This window comes from Phocoena sinus, chromosome X (assembly GCF_008692025.1).
Source record: "Phocoena sinus isolate mPhoSin1 chromosome X, mPhoSin1.pri, whole genome shotgun sequence".
NCBI lineage: Eukaryota > Metazoa > Chordata > Mammalia > Artiodactyla > Phocoenidae > Phocoena > Phocoena sinus.
Genome location: NC_045784.1, coordinates 47440898 through 47466027, shown reverse-complemented (window position 1 = coordinate 47466027; position 25130 = coordinate 47440898). Strand labels below are relative to the sequence as shown.

At 39.7% G+C, this 25130-nt stretch overlaps 1 protein-coding gene across 2 annotated transcripts in view; it reads left to right on the top strand.

Moving 5' to 3' along the window:
- The window catches only part of FAM120C (family with sequence similarity 120C), a 142652-nt gene that overhangs the window by 10345 nt on the left and 107177 nt on the right, over positions 1 to 25130 (top strand). Inside the window, exons 2-3 of one of the 2 annotated variants that reach the window (XM_032619723.1) lie at positions 20391 to 20637; positions 21887 to 21969. In XM_032619723.1, coding sequence (XP_032475614.1) covers positions 20391 to 20637; positions 21887 to 21969 — 330 coding nt within the window. Of the gene's footprint in view, positions 1 to 1134; positions 1980 to 20390; positions 20638 to 21886; positions 21970 to 25130 lie in introns of those variants that run through there. The other variant, XM_032619724.1, reaches the window with a different exon arrangement.

Genomic DNA, 25130 nt, shown 5'->3' with positions numbered 1-25130 from the left:
CTACTCTTGCCAGACCCTGTGCTAAGTACTATGAACAATGGAATTCATTCATTAAACAAATGTTTAATGGACTCCTACTGTGCACTAGGCACAGTTCAATATTGAGAAGATGAAGCAGTGACCAAAACAGACAGGTTTCTGACCTCATGAAGTTTATATTCTAGTGAGAAAGACAGACAATAAATAAGATAAAAAGGCAAAATATATAGTATTTACGTAGTATAGTAAGTGCTGTACAGAAGAATGAAGTAGGAAAGTGAGATAAGGGAGTGTTGCTGTCAGGTGGGTCTTCTAACCCTCCAGCAGCTCATAGTCCAGTAGGGGAGACAAGTAAGAAAATACTAACAATAATAGCCCGGAGTATCTTTTCTCTGGCTCTTGTCATAGGCCCAAGGACATAGTGGAAGTGGCAGAACCACAATTTGCATTTCAGACACCAAAACCTTTGCCCTTTCATCTATACCACAAAGAAAATCCCAAAGGTATGGCAGGGATGGCAAACTGACAGCCCATAGCCCCACACATTTTTTTAAAAGAACTTCTTTGATTTTCATTGATCAATAGTGTTCATCAGAATCTGAAGTCAAATAGTGGGTTTGGGTTGAATATTAAGGCATCATCTAGTTGAATGATTTTTCATTTTCTTCTGTCATTTAACTTGCATTTTACAAATGCATTTCTTTTCTAACAAATATGAATTTGTTGCCAACGTTTTAAAAATTGTGAAACGTTACCAAGAATTCTGACTTTCCAACCACTCTTGAAATATCAGATCCTCTCACAACACTGGTTGCCCCCTTTTGCCGAGCCACATTGTCTTCATTTATTGGAGTCTCTACCGATCCATGGTGTCTCCCTGACACAGTGACCAAGTGCCACTTGCCTTTCATGATAACCATCTTCTACATGGCTCCAAGTGATTCCCGCCTCCTGGTATTCACACTCTTGTTTAATCTACCCCCACCCACTGTGTGTGGGCTGGACTTAGTGACTTGCTTTTAATGAACAGACTACAGCAAAAGTGATGAGATGTCACTTCCAAGATTAGGTTATAAGAAACTGCGACTTCCATCTTGTTTGTTCTCTCTCTCTTTCTCTCTCTCTGGCATTTCTTGCTTGATCACTCTGATGAAGCAAGCTGCTGTGTTGTGGGCTGCCCTCGGGAGAAGCCCACGTGACAAGTAACTGAGGGAAGCCTCTGACCAACAACCAGTGAGGAACTGAGGCCCTCAGTCCAACAGCCCACAAGGAACTGAATCCTGCCAACAGCCACATGAGTGAGCTTGGAAGTGGATCCTTCCCCAGCCAAGTCTTGAGATGACTGCAGCCCCAGCTGACACCTTGATTGCAGCCTGTGAGAGACCCTGAGCCAAAGAACCCCGTTAAGCCACGCTCACAGATACTATGAGAAAATAAATGCTTTTTAAGCCACTAAGTTTTGGGGGTAATTTGTTATACAGAAATAGATAACTAAGACACCACTGATTGTTGTGCTTGTACTTTTTTATAGTAGTTTTGAAGAATATGAAATATTTCTTGTGCCCATGTCTGTGAAAAAAAGAAAAATTATCTATACAGGAAGGTCATATATTTAAAGGAAAATCAAAGGGAGCCTATTTCCTAGTGGAAGTGATGAGTATTTCTCTATATCTAAATAAAATGTGTTTGTTGAAAGACTACAATTTAAGACACCATTTAAAAATAAACCGTTGTAAGAAATATGGCCAGTATACAAGAATTATGAGTGCTGAAACAAAAAAAACTTTACAGAGGGCTTGGAATTTCAATAGGTTGTTTTTGAATACAGATAGAATTAAGTAATACTGCCATGAAATGCAATTATATATTACATGAAAAAATTGCCAGGGCTTGAAAGCCTTTTGTAGGTAGTCGTTTAAGAAAAGAGTGTTGAGTACAGCAGAATTTACATTATAAACAAGCATTTGCAAAGGTAGTAGATACTGTTGCTCAGGATGTTAAAGATTGGTGGCTGAACATTTTTATGACATTGTGTCAAGAAGTTAAATTGTAAAGTTTTAGATTACAACTGGTTACAGCAGATATAAACACTGTGCATTTAAAGGTACAGTTAGCTATGTGTCTAGCCAGTAGTTCTCAAAGTATGGTCTCTAATCAACAGCACTGTACCACCTGGAAACTTGTTATAAATGCAGATTCTCAGGCCTTACCCCAGACCTACTGGAGATGAGGCTTGTTAATTTGTTTTAATAAGCCCTCCAACTGATTCTGATACACCCTAAAGTTTAAGAACCTCCGCACCTAGAATTTTGATGCAGTCTGACTCTTTTGGACTTGCCTCTGACGAGTACATCTAGAAATAACCTGGATTTTGTATGTTGAGAAAAGTCTTGAAATTTTTAGTATAGATTGGTCAAAATTAGTGAATATGACTACAGATGGTGCTTCTGCAATAGTGTTACTGTTGGACTTAGGAAACCAGTTTTTTTCAGAAACACTTTACAAAGACTTAAAGCTGTTCAGAAAGTTGTGATACAACTCCTTAGGATTCCACTTTTTGTGCAAAAATGTTCAAAATGAATCATGTCAAGAACTGGTAATTAACATTGTGGTTTGCACCATAGTTGAATACTTTGCTTGGTGAATTATTAGATTCATGTCATGGAAATCTTCCCTATTATGGAGATTAATTGACTTAGTTGAGGTATGGTATTGAAGATACTGGAAAAAATTACTTATTTGGCATCCAAAAGGCATTTGACCTGTTTCGTTGACATTACAATTCACTTTGAATAAAAACAAGGTTGTTCAGAAATACCTTCTAAATGTGTGGTTGTATTTGCTCATTCCTAGCAAAATTATGCCTTTGGGAAACTAATTTGGCAGGAGATAGACTGGCTGACTTTGCTGAAATTGTTTTCCAAGAAATGAATGTGATGGCCTGAATTACATTCCCCCAATTGTGGAGTTGTCTATTGAATTCCAGAAAAGGTTTTCTGACATTATATTCTATGAAAATGAATTAATGTAATAGTTCAGTTAACCTTTCTCAATTGATGTTCATGGTGTGAAAGAATAGCTACAGTGGAGATACTGAATTGCTGTGCTATGGTACTGAAAGTGAAGCATGATGTCACTGAAATACCAGAATTCTACAATATCTCAGGAGTAGTAACCCTAAATATAAAAAACACTGTGCAAGACATCTATATGTTTGGAAATTCCTACATTTCTAAGCAGCTGTTTTCCATTATGAAATAGGATAAAATTAATCATTCCCAGTAAAAGGATTCAAGGCTAAATTCTTTAGTGCACATTGTAACGCAAAAATATAAGACCTAACATTGACCTCTTGGTACATAAGAAAAGCATCAGACCTCCTGTTCCAAGTCAAAGGAGAATAAATCAGATGCAAAAATGTAATGATTAAATTTTTCTATTTTGACCTTTTGCTTTTAATTTTGAACTTAAAATGTTAACTCCAGTATTTTGCATGTTTATATTGTTAACACCCACAGCATATTTTAGGGAAAAAAAATTTCTGGCAGTTGATTTTCTTAACCACTTTCAATCATTTATGTTAGCTGCAGCCACTGGTTCAAGGACTCTTAGAAATTTCTCAACATCACTGTCCTCTCTGCAACTCCTGTCTTCCTTTCCAAGGTAACCCAAAAGCTACCTTGGACTTTTGTTCTCCTCTTATTCCTAAGAATACCTTTCATCAGACCTTCTGATTTTTCAATACTGAAGATTTTGCTTTGGGCAGAGCAAGTGCCTATTCTGGAATCTACTTGTTTCAAATGATTTCTGAGGACCTGCAGAGAGTAATATGTACCATAGGCTTCATCTCTGCAGGATAAACAGGCTATGTTTTATTTCAGAATGACTTTTTCAGAACCTGTATGCTAGGTATTTTATATAAATAGTTTCATTCAAAGTCTTACAATTAGGTAGGAATATAGCAAAATCTCCATTTTATAGATGAGGAAGTTAAGTGACTTGCCGATGATTTGCCCTACCACTTCAATTTGAGCATAGGTCCACTGGATGCTGAAGTTCCTGCTGTATCTGCTGATTACAAAAGTTATGCTCAGAGTCTCCAGCCCCTAAATGAGCCACAACAGATTAAATAAATCTAAGTCTTCTTTCTTACATGTGACAAGCAGTTTCACCTACAGAAATGGGCTGGCTTTTGGCAGCCTGAGAGCAATTTAAGGGTAAAATTGAGTATTAACTCAATTTTAACACTTTTAATAGCCTTTACTGAACACTGGATCAGTATTCTGCCACCTCTAGCTTGACTGCAGTATTTAATGGCAAAGACTCTACCGTGCGTGTGTATATAGTTAACTGAAACTCCTACAGCTGAGAGGCAAGGCCACTTTGTCAATGTTGCCCGGAATTGACTGTGGTTTTCGATTGCTGCTATTCTTATGTTTTATTTATTTATTTATTTATTTATTTATTTATTTATTTATTTTTTTTGCGGTACGCGGGCCTCTCACTGTTGTGGCCTTTCCCGCTGCGGAGCACAGGCTCGGGACGCGCAGGCTCAGCCGCTCTGCGGCATGTGGGATCTTCCCGGACCGGGGCACGAACCCGTGTCCCCTGCATCGGCAGGCGGACCCCCAACCACCGCGCCACCAGGGAAGCCCTTATTTATTTTTTAAAAAATATTTATTTATTTATTTTTGGCTGCATCGGGTCTTAGTTGCGGCATGCAGTCTCTGTTGCGGTATGCAGGCTTCTCTCTAGATGTGGCGTGCAGGCATTAGAGCACATGGGCTCTGTAGTTGTGATGTGGGATCTTAGTTCCCCGATCAGGGATGGAACCCACATCCCCAGCATTGGAAGGTGGATTCTTACCCATGGAAGGTGGATTCTTACCCACTGGACCACCAGGGAAATCCCTATTCTTACTTTTTAATTTGACATTATTCCTAGCTTTGTGGTTTATCAGTTTAATTTCTTAATGGTTGTTGAACTCCACAGAGTGTTGATGCAAATTTGCATCAACAGTAGTCTTGGTCTGTAATTTTAAGGTAATTAGACTTCAAGGCACATAGGCCTTGCAGTTGAAATATAAACCATCCATATTTCTATTGCTAAAGCAGACTTACACATCCTCCCCTTGACTTTTCTTATAAAGTGATGCTTCCTTGTCATCTCTGATTGCCTTTTCTTTGGAAATTGAGAACAGGTGGAGAAAGTGGACCACAGAGCCCTGCCTGAGTCAGACACCAGTTTGATGTATTTAACATGGTAGATGGGAGCAAGGCTAGTATCCCAACGGCATTTGGGATGACCTGGAGGAAGTTGTATTGCAGAGGTCAGAAAGAGGTATTGCCTCTGGATTAAGCTCTCTATGGTCAGGCAGGATTCTAGAGACCCAGATGGGTATAATACCGTCACTGCAACTAACAGACTTACAATCTAGATATTCTTTATGGCCCTATGCCTATCGTGAAATATTAATCACTAGAATGTCAGCTCCGTGAGGACAGGAATTTGGGGCTCCTGTTCACTATTGTATCTTCACATCTAGATCAGTGCCTGGCATGTATCAGTGCCTGACTCATTAAATATTGGTTGAAAGTCTAAATGGTTCATTGATTCCCTATGTTCTATGCACTGGAGGTATAGCAGTAAACAAAACAGACCAAGAAATCCTGGCCTTCTTGGAGCTACATTCTAGTGATAAATACTTATAGTTGCTTTTAATAGAAAATGTTCTTTAATAAAATATTTTCTGAAAGACCCAAAATATAAAATAGATAAAATGGAGAATATGAGCTCAGATTGAAGAGAAGATAGGAGTACCGGGCTTCCCTGGTGGCGCAGTGGTTGAGTCCGCCTGCCGATGCAGGGGACGCGGGTTCGTGCCCCTGTCCGGGAGGATCCCACATGCCGCAGAGCGGCTGGGCCCGTGAGCCATGGCCGCTGAGCCTACGCGTCTGGAGCCTGTGCTCCGCAACGGGAGAGGCCACAACAGTGAGAGGCCCGCGTACCGCAAAAAAAAAAAAAAAAAAAAAATAATAATAATAATAGGAGTACCTGTCCTGTCTGGTTATTTGGTCCAATTCTCCATAATCCTGGTTTGGGAAGCACAGTTTGAAAGCCAGTGCTGTAGACTACTACATGTGATTGGAAATGAGACATTAAACTTTTCTCAGGGAACTGTTTTCCCTTGAGTTTTATAAATAGGTGTTGCTTCTTCTAGAAAGCATTACCTCACTGACTGGTTAGATGCCTTTCTTCTGTGTTCCCATGGTACACAGAGGTGCTTATAGCTTCTCACGTTTAAGTGGCCTACTCTGTGCTGTCTGCATCCTGGCATTTAGTAGTCCCTCAATTCATATTTGTTGGACTGAACAGTAAGCCAGCAATTAAAAGCTATAGGTAGTTGTTCAGGATCTCAACTCCTACTTTCTTTAAAGCTCAAATGTGCTCCTTTTGTGATTTGTTGTTTGCATATGTTGCTGTTTAATCTCACCTAAATAATTTTAGGTCTCCTGGAAAATTGCAAGGTTAACAACTGAACTGGACCAGTTAGGGCCAGGAACTCATTCTGCTTCAGAGGGTAGCAGTCATCCTAGATGTGGAAATGGAGCCAGGGTGCTCAGCTGTTCCGAGGGGCATTGTGGCTGGAAGGCTTTTTCCTTGCCTTGGTCAGGATTTAATTGCCATCAGTCATTCTAGATTGTAGTTTGCTAGGAATAAATTGTCATGCTGTGTGATCTGACTAGAGAGCATTGTTTCTTAAACTTGCCTTCCATCATGACAATCACCGAGGGTTCTTGGAAGCAACCTAAGTATCTCTTGTTGGATGAGTGGGTAAAGAAAATGTGGTATATTCATACAATGGAATATCGAGGAAATCCTGCCATTTGGGACAACATGGATGAACCTGGAGAACTTTATGCTGAGTGAAACGAGCCAGACTCCAAAGTACAAACACTTCATGATACTCTTATGTGAGGAGTCTAAAATTGTCAAACTCGTAGAAGCAGAGAGTAGAAGAGTGCTTGCCAGGAGCTGGTGGGAAAGGGAAATGGGGAGGTTTTAGTCAAAGAGTATAAAATTTTGGTTATACATATACAAGATAAATAAGCCCTAGAGATCTACTGCACAGCATAGTGCCTATATTGTATTGTATACTGAAAAATTTGATAAGAGAGTAGATCTTGTGTTCTTACTTATCACAAGAAATGATAATAGAGGCAGGAGGAAACTTTTGGAGGTAATAGATATGTTTCTGGTGTAGACTGTGGTAATGATATTTACCTCTAAACTCATCAAGTTGTATACATTAATTATGTGCAGCTTTTTGTATGTCAATAAGCCTCAATAAATTGGTTTAAAAAAACACATTCCCAGCCTAGCTTTAGACATGCGAATCAGACTCTTCAGGGGAGAGGCCTGGAATAGCAGTTACCTCCAGGGAATGGGGATAAGAGAGCTATTACTTCTCACTGTACACCCTTCTGTATTGTTTAATTTTTTTTAACCTGGAATATGTTCTGCTTTTATTCAGTAGTAATTCCTCTTTTAAATAAATATTGCAATTCATGGTACAAAAATTCAAAATATACAAAAAGATATATGGCAAAAAAAACCAACTCTCTTCCACTCTTGATCCTAGCCACCAGTTTCTCCTCCTCAGAGATGATCAGTATTATCAGTTTGTTGTGTATTCTTCCAGAGAGACTATGCATATAAAGCAAATATATATAACTATACATATAAATACATTGTATATATACATACATATTATATACACACAAATATACCTTTAAAACCCACAAATGATAGTATACTATTTACATAATATTCTATACTTTGCTATTATCATTTAATATATCATGCTGATTTTTTCATATGAGTATGCAGAGGTTTGTCCTTATTTTTCACAGTTCCATCCTATTCCACTGCATGCATATGTTATCATTTATATAATTAGTCCTTTAATTAGATTGTTTCCAGTTTTCAGCTAGAACAAATAATGCTGCAGTGAATACTTTGTACAACTGCAATGCCACTGCTTATATTTCAGCACTGCCTTTGTTGTTCCAAGTGCTTTAAATATCTAAAATAAATCCCTAGAAGCAAAGTCAAAAATTATGTGCACTTGAACTTTAAAAGATCTCGCCAAGGGCTTCCCTGGTGGCGCAGTGGTTGAGAGTCCGCCTGCCGATGCAGGGGACACGGGTTCGTGCCCCGGTCTGGGAGGATCCCACATGCCGCGGAGCGGCTGGGCCCGTGAGCCATGGCCGCTGAGCCTGCGCGTCCGGAGCCTGTCCTCCGCAACGGGAGAGGCCACAACAGTGAGAGGCCCGCGTAACGCATAAAAAAAAAAAAAAAAAAAAAAAAAAAAAGATCTCGCCAAAATGTTCTCCCTAGAGATTATACCATTAATACCCCTGCCTTCAATATTTGCAAGCGTGTGTTTCCCTCACCAATATAGTAATTGCTAATCCTATAGGCAAAATACCATGTTTCTGTATTGTTTTAATTTTTCTTATCACAAGTGAGTTTGATTATCTTTTTATATGCTTAAGATCTATATTTTTAACTTTTCATTTTATATTGGAGTATAGTCGATTAACAATGTTGTGATAGTTTCAGGCGTACAGCAAAGTGATTCAATTATACTTATACATGTATCTACTTTTTTTTCAAATTCTTTTCCCATTTAGGTAGTTACATAATATTGAGTAGAGGTCCCTGTGCTATACAGTAGCTCCTTGTTTGTTATCCTTTTTTTTTTTTTTGGCCATGCAGTGTGTAGGATCTTACTTCCCCGAACATGGATCGAACCCGTGACCCCTGCAGTGGAAGTGGAGAGTCCTAACCACTGGACTGCCAGGGATGTCCCCAGTCTTCTTTTATAAGGACACTTGTCATTAGATCAGAATGATCTTATCTCAAGATCTTTACCTTAATTGCATCAGCAAAGACCCTAATTTCAAATAAATTCACATTCTGAGGTTCTAGATGGATATATCGTTTACATTTATTTATTTATTTTTGGCTGCGTTCAGTCTTTGTTGCTGCACACGAGCTTTCTCTAGTTGCGGTGAGCGGGGGCTGCTCTTCATCATGGTGCACAGGCTTCTCACTGCGGTGGCTTCTCTTGTTGCAGAGCATGGACTCTAGGCGCACAGGCTTCAGTAGTTGTGGCACATGTGGCTCACAGGCTTAGTTGCTCCACAGCATGTCGGATCTTTCTGGACCAGGGCTAGAACCCGTGTCCCCTGCATTGGCAAGCAGACTCTTGACCACTGTGCCACCAGGGAAGTCCCTCCATTTTAAATATAGCCGTGTGTACGTGTCAATCCCAAATTCCCTAACTATCCCTTCCCCCCACCCTTTCCCCCTGGTAACCATAAGTTTGTTCTCTAAGTCTGTGAATCTGTTTCTGTTTTGTAAGTAAGTACCTTTGTATCATTTCCTTTTAGAATCTGCTTATAAGCGATATATGATATTTCTCTTTCTCTGTCTGGCTTACTTCACTCATTATGACAATCCCTAGGTCTGTCCATATTGCTGCAAATGGCATTATTTCTTTCATTTTAATGGCTGGGTAATATTCCCTTGTATATATGTACCACATCTTCTTTACCCATTCCTCAGTCGATGGACAGTTAGGTGGCTTCCATGTCTTGGCTATTGTAAACAGTGCTGCAATGGACATGGGGTACATGTATCCTTTCAAACCACGTTTTTCTCCGGATATATGCCCAGGAGTGGGATTGCTGGATCATATGGTAGCTCTATCTTTAGTTTTGTTGTTTTTTCTTTTTGCGGTACGCGGGCCTCACACTGTTGTGGCCTCTCCCGTTGTGGAGCACAGGCTCCGGACGTGCAGGCTCAGCAGCCATGGCTCACGGACCTAGCTGCTCCATGGCATGTGGGATCTTCCTGGACTGGGACATGAACCCATGTCCCCTGCATCGGCAGGTGGACTCTCAACCACTGCGCCACCAGGGAAGCCCTATTTTTACTTTTTTAAGGAACGTCCATACTGTTATCCATAGTGGCTGCACCAATTTACATTCCCACCAACAGTGTAGGAGGGTTCCCATCTCTGCACACCTGCTCCAGCATTTATTGTTTGTGGATTTTTGGATGATAGCCATTTTGACTGGTGATATCTCATTGTAGTTTTGATTTGCATTTCTCTAATAATTACGATGTTGAACATCTTTTCATGTGCCTCTTGGCCATCGGTATGTCTTCTTTGGAGAAATGTCTATTTAGGTCTTCTGCCCATTTTTGGATTGGGTTGTTTGTTTTGATGATATTAAGCTGCTGTTTGTAAATTTTGGAGACTAATCCCTTGTTGGTCACATCATTTGCAAATATTTTCTTCCCATCTGTGGGTTGTCTTTTCGTTTTGTTTATGGTTTCCTTTGCTGTGCAAAAGCTTTGAAGTTTAATTCGGTCCCATTTGTTTATTATTGTTTTTATTTCCATCATTGTTGGAGACGGATTGAAAAAATATTGCTGTGGTTTATGTCAGAGTGTTCTGCCTATGTTTTCATCCAAGAGTTTTATAGTGTCCAGTCTCACATTTAGGTCTTTAATCCATTTTGAGTTTATTTTTGTGTATGGTGTTAGGGAGTGTTCTAAGTTCATTTTTTTACGTGTAGCTGTCCAGTTTTCCCAGCACCATTTGTTGAAGAGACTGTCTTTCCACCATTGTATAGTTTGGCCTCCTTTGTCATAGATTAATTGACCATAGGTGCGTGGGTTTACTTCTGGGCTTTCTATCCTGTTCTATTGATCTATATATCTGTTTTTGTGCCACTACCATACTGTTTTGATGACTGTAGCTTTGTAGTATAGGCTGAATTCAGGGAGCCTGATTCCTCCTGCTCCATTTTTCTTTCTCAAGATTGCTTTGGCTATTTGGGGTCTTTTGTGTCTCCATACAGATTTTAATGTTTTTTGTTCTAGTTCTGTGAAAAATGCCATTGGGGATTTGACAGGGATTGCATTGAATCTGAAGATTGCCTTGGTAGTGTAGTCATTTTGACAATATTAATTCTTCCAATCCAAGAACATGGTATATCTTTTCATCTGTTTGTCTTGTCCTCGATTTCCTTCATCAGCTTCTTATAGGTTTTGGAGTACAGGTCTTTTGTTTCCTTAGGTAGGTTTACTCCTAGGTATTTTATTCTTTTTGATGTGATGGTAAATGGGGTTGTTTCTTGAATTTTTCTTTCTGATCTTTCATTGTTAGTGTACAGGAATGCAACAGATTTCTGTGTATTAATTTTGTAACCTGCAACTTTACCTAATTCATTGATGACCTGTAGTAGTTTTTTGGTAGCATCTTTAGGATGTTCTGTGTATAGTATCATGTCATCTACAAACCGTGACAGTCTAACTTCTTGAAAATCCTTGCATCCCTGGGATAAATCCCACTTGATCATGGTGTATGATCCTTTTCATGTACTGTTGGATGTGGATTGCTAGTATTCTGTTGAGGATTTTTGCATCTATGTTCATCAGTGATACTGACCTATAATTTTCTTTCTTTATGGTATCTTTGTCTGGTTTTGGTATCAGGGTGATGGTAGCCTCACAGGATGAGTTTGGGAGTTTTCCTTCCTCTGCAGCTTTTTGGAGCAGTTTCAAAAGGATAGGTGTTAGCTCTCCTCTAAATGTTTGATAGAATTCGCCTGTGAAGACATCAGGTCCTGGACTTTTGTTTGTTGGGAGTTTTTTAACCACAGTTTCAATTTCAGTGCTTGTGATTTGTCTGTTCATATTTTCTATTTCTTCCTGGTTTAGTCTTGGGAGATTGTACCTTTCTAAGAATTTGTCCATTTCTTCCAGGTTGTCTATTTTATTGGCATACAGTTGTTTGTAGTAGTCACTTATGATCCTTTGTATTTCTGTCGTGTCAGTTGTAACTTCTCCTTTTTCATTTGTAATTTTATTGATCTGAGTCCTTTTCCTTTCTTTTCCTTTTTTCTTTTATTTGGTTGTGTGGGGTCTTAGTTGCGGCAGCTGGGCTCCTTAGTTACAGCACATGGGCTCCTTTAGTTGAGAGACGTGGGCTCCTTAGTGGATTGCCAGCTCCTTAGTTGCAGCACGCAGACTGCTTAGTTGTGGCATTCAAATTCTTAGTTGTGACATGCACGTGGGATCTAGTTCCCTGGCCAGGGATCGAACCCGGGCCTCCTGCATTGGGAGCACGAAGTCTTAATCACAGTGCCACCAGGGAAGTCCCTCCCTTTTTTTCTTCATGAGTCTGGCTAAAGGTTTATCAATTTTCTTTATCTTTTCAAATAACCATCTTTTAGTTTCATTGAACTTTGCCATTGTTTTCTTTGTGTCTATTTCATTTATTTCTGCTCTGATCTTTATAATTTCTTTCCTTCTACTAACTTCGAGTTTTGTTTGTTTTTCTTTCTCTAGCTGATTTAGGTGTAAGGTTAGGTTGTTTATTTGAGATTTTTCTTGTTTCCTGAGGTAAGATTGTATTGCTGTAAACTTCCTTCTTAGAACTGCTTTTGCTGTATCCCATAGGTTTGGATCATTGTGCTTTCATTTTCATTTATCTCTATGTATTTTTTTACTTCCTCCTTCATTTCTTCAGTGATACATAGGTTGTTGTTTTCTTAAATTTTTTAACATCTTTATTGGAGAGTACTTGCTTTACAATGTTGTGTTAGTTGCTGCTGTATAACAAAGTTAATCAGCTATATGTATACATATATCCCCACATCACCTCCCTCTTGCGTCTCCCTCCCACCCTCCCTATCCCACCCCTCCAGGTGGTCACAAAGCATGGAGCTGATCTCCCTGTGCTATGCAGCTGCTTCCCACTAGCTATCTATTTTACATTTGGTAGTGTACATATGTCAATTGCACTCTCTCACTTCTTCCCAGATTACCCTTCCCCCTCCCCATGTCCTCAGGTCCGTTCTGTACGTCTGTGTCTTTATTCCTCTCCTGCCCCTAGGTTCTTAGGAACCATTTTTTTTTAGATTCCATATATATGTGTTAGCATATGGTATTTGTTTTTCTTTTTCTGACTTCTTACACTCTGTATAACAGACTGTAGGTCCATCCACCTCACTACAAATAACTCAATTTCGTTTCCTTTTATGGCTGAGTAGTATTCCACTGTATACATGTGCCACATCTTCTTTATCCATTCATCTGTCGATGAACACTTAGGTTCCTTCCATGTCCTGGCTACTGTAAATACTGCTGCAATGAACATTGGGGTACATGAGTCTTTTTGAATTATGGTTTTCTCAGGGTATATGCCCAGTAGTGGGCTTGCTGGGTCATATGGTAGCTCTATTTTTAATTTTTTAAGGAACCTCCATACTGTTCTCCATAGTGGTTGTATCCATTTACATTCCCACCAACAGTGCAGGAGGTTTCCCTTTTCACCACACCCTTTCCAGCATTTATTGTTTGTAGATTTTTTGATGATGGCCATCCTGACCATTGTGAGGTGATACCTCACTGTGGTTTTGACTTGCATGTCTCTAATGATTAGTGATGTTGAACATCCTTTCATGTGTTTGTTGGCAATCTGTTTATCTTCTTTGGAGAAATGTCTATTTAGGTCTTCTGCCCATTTTTGGATTGGGTTGTTTGGTTTTTTTTTGATATTGAGCTGCATGAGCTGCTTGTAAATTTTGAAGGTTAATCCTTTGTCAGTGGCTTCGTTTGCAAATATTTTTTTCCCATTCTAAGGGTTCTCATTTCGTCTTGTTTATGGTTTCCTTTGCTGTGCAAAAGCTTTTAAGTTTCATTAGGTCCCATTTGTTTATTTTTTTAAAAATTTCCATTTCTCTAGGACGTGGCTCAAAGAGGATGTTGCTGTGATTTATCTCATAGAGTGTTCTGCCTATGTTTTCCTCTAAGTGTTTTGTAGTGTCTGGCCTTACATTTAGGTCTTTAATCCATTTTGAGTTTATTTTTGTGTATGGTTTTAGGGAATGTTCTAATTTCATTCTTCTACATGTAGCTGTCCAGTTTTCCCAGCACCACTTATTAAAGAGGCTGTCTTTTCTCCATTGTACATTCTTGCCTCCTTTCTCAAAGATAAGATGACCATATGTGCCTGGGTTTATCTCTGGGCTTTCCATCCTGTTCCATTGATCTATATTTCCATTTTTGTGCCAGTACCATACTGTCTTGATTACTGTAGCTTTTTTTTTTTTTTTTTTTTTTTTTTTTTTGCTGTGGTACGCGGGCCTCTCACTGCTGGGGCCTCTCCCGTTGCGAAGCACAGGCTCCAGACGTGCAGGCTCAGCAGCCATGGCTCACGGGCCCAGCCGCTCCTGCGGCATGTGGGATCTTCCCGCACCGGGGCACGAACCCGTGTCCCCTGCATCGGCAGGCGGACTCCCAACCACTGCGCCACCAGGGAAGCCCAGATTACTGTAGCTTTGTAGTATAGTCTGAAGTCAGGGAGCCTGATTCCTCCAGCTCCATTTTTCCTTCTTAAGATTGCTTTGGTTATTTGGGGTCTTTTTTGTTTCCATTCAAATTGTGAAATTTTTTGTTCTAGTCCTGTGAAAAATGCCATTGGTAGTTTGATAGGGATTGCATTGAATCTGTAGATTGCTTTGGCTGGTATAGTCATTTTCACAATGTTGATTCTTCCAGTCCAAGAACATGGTATATCTCTCCATCTGTTTGTATTATCTTTAATTTCTTTCATCAGTGTCTTATAGTTTTCTGCATACAGGTCTTTTGTGTCCTTAGGCAGGTTTATTCCTAGGAATTTTTTTTTTTTTGCTGAAATGGTAAATGGGGGTGTTTCCTTAATTTCACTTTCAGATTTTTCATCACTAGTGTATAGGAATGCAAGTGATTTCAGTGCATTAGTTTTGTATCCTGCTACTTTACCAAATTCATTGATTAGCTCTCGTAGTTTTCTGGTAGCATCTTTAGGATTCTGTATGTATACTATCATGTCAACTGCAAACAGTGACAGTTTTACTTCTTCTTTTCTGATTTGGATTCCTTTTATTTCTTTTTCTTCTCTGATTACTGTGGCTAAAAATTCCAAAACTATGTTGAATATAGTGGTGAGAGTGGGCAACCTTGTCTTGTTCCTGATCTTATAGGAAATGGTTTCAGTTTTTCACCATTGAGAATGATGTTGGCTGTGGGTTTGTCATATATGGCCTTTATTATGTTGAACTAAGTTCCCTCTATGCCTACTTTCTGGAGGGTTTTTATCATAAATATGTGTTGAATTTTGTCAAAAGCTTTTTCTGCATCTATTGAGATGATCATATGTGTTTTCTCCTTAAATTTGTCAATATGGTGTGTCATATTGTTTGATTTGCGTATATTGAAGAATCCTTGCATTCCTGGGATAAACCCCACTTGATCAATGTGTATGATCATTTCAGTGTGCTGTTGGATTCTGTTTGCTAGTATTTTGATGAGGATTTTTGCATCTATGTTCATCAGTGATATTGGCCTTTAGTTTTCTTTTTTTTTGACATCTTTGTCTGATTTTGGTAGCACGGTGATGGTGGCCTCGTAGAATGAGTTTGGGAGTGTTCCTCCCTCTGCTGTATTTTGGAAGAGTTTGAGAAGGATAGGTGTTAGCTCTTCTCTAAATGTTTTTTAGAATTCGCCTGTGAAGCCATCTGGTCCTGGGCTTTCGTTTGCTGGAAGATTTTTAATCAATGTTTCGATTTCAGAAAGTAGAATTGTGGTTGCTAGGGGCTGAGGGAGGGGGAAATAGGAATTGTTTAATGGGTATAAAGTTTCGGATTTGTAAGATGAAAACGTTCTGGTGAACTGTCTCAAAGTGTGTATCCTTAACACTACTGAAGTGTAAACTTTGAAAAGTGGTTAAGGTGGTAAATTTTATGTTATGTAATTTTTCTATCATAGTAAAAAACTTATATTAAAAAAAGCTAAAATAAAGTTGATGAAACAAGAATGACTTAACGTTGATATATGAAGCTGGATACTGGTATCATGAAGGTTCATTATGCTATTCTCTTTACCTTTTTATTTTACAATTTTCCATAATCAAAAGTTTTTAAAATGAGTTAGTGAGCATGGGCTTTGTGGGCAGAATTTGAATCCTAACTCCAGTTTTTAAAAATTGAGATATAATTCAGATACCATAAAATTTGCCATTTTAAAGTATATAATTCAGTGGTATTTAGTCTATTCCACAGAGTTGTGAAACTATAACCACTATCAAATTCCAGAACATTTTTATCACCCCAAAAGGAAACCCAGTACCTGCTAGCAGTCATTCTCCAATCTTTCTTCCTCCCAGTCCCTGGCTGTTTCCCATCTTTATGTATTTTCCTGTTCTGTACAATTCATTTAAAAGTATGTTTGGCTGCTTTCACTTTATAATTTTTTCAAGATTAATTCATGTTGTAGCATGAATCAGTACTTCGTTCCTTTTTATGGTTGAATAACATTCACTTGTATGAATATACCATCTTTTGTTTATCTGTTTGTTAGTTGATGGACATTTGGGTTTTTTCCACTTTTGACTGTTACGAATAATCCTGCTATGAACATTCATGTATAAGTTTTCTGTTTGTTTGTTTTTTGCGGTACGCGGGCCTCTTACTGTTGTGGCCTCTCCCGTTGTGAAGCACAGGCTCTGAACGCGCAGGCTCAGTGACCGTGGCTCACGGGCCTAGCTGCTCCGCGGCATGTGGGATCTTCCCGGACCGGGGCACAAACCTGCATACCCTGCATCGGCAGGCGGACTCTCAACCACTGCGCCACCAGGGAAGCCCCATGTATAAGTTTTTGTGTGAACATGTTTTCAGTCCTCTTGGGTGTATACCTATGAGTGGAATTACTGGATCATATAATAACCCTATGTTAACCGCTTGAAGAACTCCTAGACTGTTTTCCAAAGTGGCTGCACAATTTTACATTTCCACCAGCAATGTATGGAGGATTCCAGTTTCTCCATACCCTCGTTATTTTACATTTTAAAAATTATAGCCCATCCTAGTATGTGTTAATTGGTTTTCTCATTGTGGTTTTTTGATTGGCATTTCTCTAATAACTAATGATGTTGAACATCTTTTCACGTACTTATTGGCTAGCTTCACTTTTTAGCTGTGTGACATTGGTCAAGTTCTTCAACCTCTGAGCCTCGTTGTTCCATCATCTGTAAAAAGGAGGTAATAATGCATCATGATGTTATTGCAAGGTTAATGGACATGAGGTGTACTTGGAACAGTGCCTGGTATATAGTAGGTACTCCGTTGATACCTAATATTACTTTGCTACTTGAGCTCTAAGTAAGCCGCAAACCAGGCAGACTTTTCCCAGTGAATTTTGTACATCAGTTGTTGAAGTCAAATACTGAGATGATGGTGCCCTTTGATTTGCCAGGGCTGCTTTCCTTTTTTACAGCCTCTGTAGGCCTTTCTTTGCTATTCTGTCAACTTTAGCTCTGTGTCCTTTCTAGTGCTGGTTAGGACCATGGAAGATACACACGAGAGGCAGAAGGAATCTATGGCCTTAAAACTTACAGATGATGGTATTGTCAAATTACTTCCTTGACTGTGTCAGCTGTCCCAGTGCTGTAACAGTTAAGAGGAGAGAAATAATGAAAGAATTTATGTAAGAGGTGGTAGCCCTATGGAAAGTATTTGGAACGTTGGGAAAGACAGGCAATATGGCAGTCTAGGCAGGGAAACCAAGTGAGCAAAGAAAAGGAAACAGTAATCTTGGAGAAGGGTAGTTAGGAAACTAGCCTGGTAGGAGTAGGGTGTTGGGGAATTGTGAGGGATTATTTATGAGATTCTTATTCTATTGTTTTCCATTACTTACCCCAGAATATGTAGTGAAAGAAGTTTTATATCTGGAATCATGAGATTTTTGTTCTAATCTTGGTTCTGCTGCAGATTCGCTAGATAACCATGTCAAGTCATCTGTCATTTCTAGGGGGCTAGTTGCTTAAGCAGTAAAATGAGTAATTGGGCATATGTATATCAAATCACCTTGTTGTACACTTTAAATGTCTTATAATTCTATATGTCAATTTTATCTCAATAAAGCTAAAACTTTTTAAAAAATGAGTAATTGGGATAGGTCAATGATTCTTAATTGGGAGTGTGCATCAGAACCTACTGGAAGCTATTTTGGAATATAGGCATTTTGATCACACTCACGAAATTGTTTCAGCAGATCTGAGGTGAGACACAGGTTTTTATATTTTGAAAATGCTTTCCACATGGTTGTGATTTATATTCCTAGTGTTATAAGAGCCATTCAATTTGTTAAAGATCACTAGTCCTTGGCTTTCTGGAGTTGAAATCACTTGGATGGTGGCATAATCAGCTTCAGACCAGCTAAAGGTAATGTGTTGTAGCCGAAAGAGCGTGGGCTTTGGTGTCAGTCTGACCTAGGTTCCTGTTTCCCAGCTCTGTAGCCCTAAACATGCCACATCACTTCTCTGAGCCTCAGTTTCCTTATCAGAACAGTGAGGCTTATAATGCCCACGTGGTCAGGCTGTGATGATGAGAGAGAACATATCACACTTAGTACTATGCCTGGTACAAGGTAGATGGATGCCCAATCAGTGACTGGTATGAGAGGTATATGCTGGAAGAAACTGTCACCAGGGGACAGCATAAAACTGTACTCCTACCCTGACCTATCTGGAGTTAATCGTAACTCTAGACATAAATATGTTGCAGTGCAAAGTAAGGATTTTTGCTTCCTTTGCCTGGATATCAAATAAATACAGACCTTACTTTGCTATCTGCTTACCAGTGTCCCTCCCCCTGTTGTGACTTAATGTGTGACATGGCTATCTACTGTGACTAGACTCTCTCTCCATAGCTTAGAAAAAGCTTAATGTGTTGAAACTCCTGTCAGACTCCAGAAAACTACCATTCCTTTAAAACTTAAATGAAAAAAATAGGTCAGTTGAGTTCAACAAAACTATCAAGGTCTGCAAGCTCTAGAGACAAAAATCCAAACTTTGCTCCTTCCAGCTACGTGACCTAGGGATGTAATGTAAAATGGGGATAATAATAATAGTTATGGCCTCATAAGATTGTTTTGAGTATTAAATGAGTTAATGCATGTAAAGTAATTGGAACCTTGCTTAACACATAGTACATGTTCAGTATCTGTTAGTAATTATTCATATTACTATGCACCAGATCTTATGTGGGAGCCAGGAATACAGAGATTATAAATAAAGTTTCTGCAGTCAAGGAACTTACTGTGGCAGAACCAGGATGCAGACCATTTCAGTATGCTTTATGTACAACAATAGACACGTGCACAGGAGGGACACTTAACAGTCTGCCTCTATTACATTAAAAATAGTGCTCTCTAGGAATAAGTTTGGTACAATGGAAAGTGTGCATTCTGGAGCTTGGGTTTGAATCCTGTATATACTTACTCAGTATGCAACTTTAGGGGAAGCCAACCTCTCGCAGCCTTAGTTTTTCCATTTCTAAAATAGGGTGAAGTTTCTGACTTCTAACTTTTGGAAATACCCTCCCTATTTGGGTGCCCTGCGGTCTAAGGTGCTCCTAAGAGAGAAAGCAGGGATTTTTTTTTAAAGAGAGGAACTTAGATTCAGATTCTAGCTATATGTCATTTAACCTTTCTGTGTCTATTTCCACTTGTAAGTTTTTTTTAAAAAATTATTATTATTATTTTATATTTATTCATTTATTGGCTGCTTTGGGTCTTCGTTGCTGTGCGTGGGCTTTCTCTAGTTGCGGCGAGCAGGTCTACTCTTCGTTGTGGTGCGTGGGCTTCTAATTGCGGTGGCTTCTCGTTGTGGAGCACAGGCTTTAGGCATGCAGGCTTCAGTAGTTGTGGCACGCGGGTTCTAGAGTGCAGGCTCAGTTGCTCTGCGGCATGTGGGATCTTCCCGGACCAGGCCTCGAACCCGGGTCCCCTGCATTGGCAGGCGGATTCTTAACCACTGCACCACCAGGGAAGTCCCTCCACTTGCAAGTTTTTTCATCCATATCTACCTTGTCCATGGTTGTTCTGATGATGAGATAATGTATGTAAAGCACATATGGTGCTGAGCAATATATAATAGCTTTATTATCTTTCTAACAAAGTTCTCCTGTTATTGTTTAAAGTAAAAACTTAAATAATATAAACCATGTTAATTTCAGTATTCTTTTAAAGAACCTCAGGCCATAGTTTCATGCAAGGAGTCAAAAAAGACTGGACATTTGAATGAACGCATGGATAATGCTGCCTGTGTTTACAGGAATAATCAAGTTCTAGGGTAGGAGAGGCTTTTTTTTTTAAAGGCTATTTTGTTCAGCCTCATATAATCTTAAATTTCAACAAACTATAAAATTCAGTTACTAACCTTCCTGATTTCTAACCAAATACAGGTCAGCTTCTGTTGCATGATGTGTTCTTCTCTTCTTCCCTCCTAGGTCTTTCAGAGCCTTGAAGACCACCATTTGGAAGTGGTGGCTTTTTTCAGGGAAAATGGCTTCCATGGCCTTCTTGCCCATGACTCCGAGTATGCTCTCTACAATATTCCCTCTTACTATAGTTCCCATGCTCTGAAGCTGAGCTGGAATGGGAAGAACCTTACTACCAACCAGTTCCTGATGCAGGAGGTGGCCAAGCAGCTGGGCCTGAAGCGGATGAATTTCCCCATATTTGCTGCATTGCTAGGTAGGTGGTCCAAAGAACAGACTCCAGTGATTGTTAAAGTTTCCTCTTGCAGTGTTAAGAGATGAAGATTAGAGTGATTTAGGTTATCATTGTTGGATTTATCTTCTGAAAGTCTGCATGCCAAACACTGTGCTTTTGGGCTTCTTAAACTCAGCATGTTTGTCTTATAAATTAATACAGGATATTCCAGAACATTATTTTGGTTCCTATAAAACTTTTTCTTTTGTTACATTCTATAAGTATTTTATGCAGAGTACCATCTTAGGCCAAAATATCTTACTAGCCCTAGACAACTTTGGTTTCCTACTCAGAGCATTAGCATTTCTTACCCACTGTCTAAATTTAGGTCAAGAACACAAATCATTCTGTATCTTTTTCTTTTTTTTTCTGTTGTGCTAACGTTTTATTATGAAAATTCCCAAAAGTACAGCAAAATTGCAAGAATTTTGCTATGAAAATCCTATATCTACCACCTCTATTCTGCCATTAACATTTTACTTTACTTGCTTTATCATATATCTGTCCATTCTATCCATCATCAATCTTTCTTTTAAAGGAGTATTTCAAAGTAAATTGCAGAGTGTTGATTATGTTTCGAGTTGGTTTTCCAAGTACTGACAACATGAAGGTTAATATCTTGTCTCAGGTGTGACCTCTGTTTATAATCCCAAAGGATTTGAGCTTGGATAATCTAGTGGGGTCAGCACACGTTTTGGAATTAGGCCTTGGACAAATCACTGAAGTTACACCTTCCTGGTTTCAGTTTCCTCATCTGTGAAATGGAATAATAATACTTCACAGTGCTATTGATAAGGTTAAATGAAATAAGATATATAAAATACCCAGCACTTAGTAGGCAGTGAGTAATTGGTGGCTGTTATTATAAAAGGCAGCATGACTGGGTGATAGAAAATAGCATGGACTTTGGAGTCAAACATTCCTAGCTTCTTATCCTGGTGTGGGCACTTATTAGATGTGGCCCCTTGGGCAAAGTCACCAGACTTGCTCAAACCTCAGTTTCCTTATCTATAAACTGGAGGTAATAATATTTACACAGTTATTATAAAGATGATATACATAATGCATGTGAAACATAGTAGGTAATCAAACATAGTTACTGTAGTTGTTACATTAAGAATATAGACCTATGTGAATTATTTGATTGTTTTCTCTCCCAGAAGTCCTTTCATGGCCTGGAAGTTCTAAGAAAACATTTGTACAGTCAATAAATGACAAATATACTTTATAGGTAACCACATTCTCCCAGATGAGGACCTGGCCGCTTTTCACTGGAGCCTCTTGGGACCAGAACATCCCCTTGCATCACTTAAGGTAACGTGACCCATTTCCTGCCTGTACATCAGGTTTTGATTGGAGTTTTGGTAGAATAAATATCTTTCATTAGGCTTAAAATATTTCAGACACTTATAGACAAAAACTTTATAATTATGATCAATACCCTTAAAAAGGAAAAACTCAGTTTTCTACCTAATGTGTAGGGAAAAATCCACTTATTCCCTCCTGTGTCTTTCTTTCCTGTGTTTCTCCTTTACTCCCATACTACTACCGCACTCACACAGAACACTTCACTTCTGACACTTCTGGTCACTAAACATGTGGGGGTTTTTCCCTGCACAAAACAGTTTTCTGTGACACCAGCTGGGTGTCCTACAATTTAGCTCAATTCTAACACCAACTACCTGAAGATAGTGTCAGATCACACAAGTTAAGGACTCAGTTCCACAAGACTTCCCCCCCACTTCAGACACCATTCACAAGCCCAGGTTATCACCTGTGCTTCTGACCAACCAACTAACTATAGATTAGAGGTTCCAGTGACCCCCTTCTCAGGTTCAATTAATTTGTTAAAGCACCTCATAGAACTCAGGGAAATACTTACTTACATATATCACTTTATTAAAGGATATGATAAAGGATGAAGATGAACAACTAGATGAAGAGATACATAGGGTGAGGTGTGGGAGGATCCCAAGCACAGGAGCCTATGTCCCCATGGAGTTGGGGTACATCACTCTCCCGGTACATGGATGTGTTCACCAACCTGGAAGCTCTCCAAAACCTGTACTTTTGGGATTTTATGGAGGCTTCATCATGTAGGCATGATTGATCATTAACTCCATTTTTAGCCCTTCTCCCTTCTCTAGACAATGGGGGTGGGGCTGAAAATTCCAAGCTTCTAATCATGGCTTGGTCTTACCAGTGACCAGCCCTCATCCAGGAGCCCACCCAGAGTCACCTCATTAGAGGAAGAGATGCTCCTAGTGCTCTTACCACTTAGGAAATTACAAGGGTTTTGGGTGCTCTATGCCAGGAACTGGGGTCAGAGAACAATGTATATTTTCTATTATCTCACACACTTATTATCTTAAGGATTCATACGGACCTGTGAAGAAAAATACTAATACCCCAATAAATGAAGTAATGAGCAAAGGACAGAAGCAGACAATTCACAAAAGAGGAACTAGAGTGGCCAATAATATGAGTGGGTGTTAAACCTCACTGGTGATCAGAGATGCAAATTAAATGAGCAGTGTGATCTTTTTTTTTAACCTAAGGGTTTAGCAAATATTGAAAAATTAGTCTACCCGCTCCTACTGAGGCTGTGTTGAGACTGGTGCTCTCATACATTTCTGGAGGTAGTGTAAGTTTTTGGTGGTATTATATTTCCCTAGTTCTTTCAGTCTCCTAGACTATTTCACACCTTTTCCTCTCTCCTTAAGCCTCTAATGCTCCCTCCTCCCTGCTCACTCTCAGCTCATGACTTGGCTTCCTGTTTCACTGAGAAAATTGAAGCAATGGGAAGAGAACTTACACGAGTTCCCACCCTTTCATCTTCTCACCTGCATGCTTTGCCCGCCTCAGATGACCTGTCCATGTTCCTGTCTAAGGTCAACCCCTCTGCTCTTATGCTGGATCTATCCCCCATTGCTAACTTCTTTTTTTAAATATAAATTTATTTATTTATTTTTGGGTCTTTGTTACTGTGCACGGGCTTTCTCTAGTTGCGGCAAGCGGAGGCTACTCTTCGTTGTGGTGCGCAGGCTTCTCATTGCGGTGGCTTCTCTTGTTGCGGAGCATGGGCTCTAGGCACGTGGGCTTCAGTAGCTGTGGCACATGGGCTCAGTAGTTGTGGCTCGTGGACTGTAGAGCACAGGCTCAGTAGTTGTGGCGCACAGGCTTAGTTGCTCTGTGGCATGTCGGATCTTCCCGGACCAGGGCTTGAACCCGTGTCCCCTGCATTGACAGGTGGATTCTTAACCACTGCACCACCAGGGAAGTCCCCCCCATTGATAACTTAAGGGCATCACTTCAGCAGTTCTCCCCTCTTTCTCCCACATCATCAGTTTCCCTCTCTTATTGGCTCTTTCCCATCAGATGCATAAGCATGCAGCCATCTTAAAAAATAAAACAAAACCTGCTCTTGACTTCACTCCCTCCACCCAAGCTACTGCTCCATATTTCTTCTTCCCTTATAGAAGACTCTTCTAGAGAGTTGTCTAGGCTTGAGCTGTTTACTATCCCCTTTCCATGTTCTGTCTTCAATTTGCTTTGCTGAAATTGCTCTCAACAAAGTCACCATGACCGTGATGTTAATAAATCCAATGGCCAGGTCTCAGTTTTCATCTTACTTTACCATTCAGCAGCATATGACCCAGTTGCTCACTCTCTCTTTCTTAGAACATGTTCTTCACTTGGCTTTAAGGACACCACTCTCTTGTAGTTTCCTACCTACTTCACTGACTGCTGCTTCTGTCCCCTTTGCTGCTTCCTTGTCTTGTCTATTCCTTAACTTTGGAGTGTCCCAGAGTTCTATCCTCAGTCCCTTCTCTTTTCTATCCACACGTGCTGCCTTGGTGATTGATCTCATCTAGTCTCGTGACTTTAAATACCATCTGTCCATTGATGAGTCCTAAATGTATGTCTCCAGCTTTGACCTCCCCTTTGAACTCCAGCTTCTAATATCTAATGGCCTACTAAATATCTCAAAGAAACATGTCCGAATGGAAACTCCTGATCTTTCCTCTAAACCTCTTCCTTCCACAGCCTTCACTAATTTTCATTAATGGCAACCTTATCCTTCCAGTTGCTCAGCCTAAAAGCCTTGGAGTCATCCTTGACTTCTCTCTTTCTCATGCTCCATATCTCCTCTTGTCAGCAAATACCATCAGCTCTTCCTTCAGAATATATCCACTTCTCACCATTTTCACAGCTACTACCTTGGTCAAGCCACCATTCTTGCCTGGATTATTATAACACTTTACTAACTGTTGCTCTTCTCTTGCACTCTTTCTTGCTCCGCCCCCTGGCCCCAAATCTATTCCTAATACAACAGCCAGAGTCATTTTAAAACCTGACTCTGATCATGTCACTTCTCTTTTCAAAATTCTCCAATGGCTCTTTATGTCACTCACCTAATCTTTACCATGGCCTACAAAGCCCTGTACTGTCTGGCCCTCTGATATAGCTCTGAT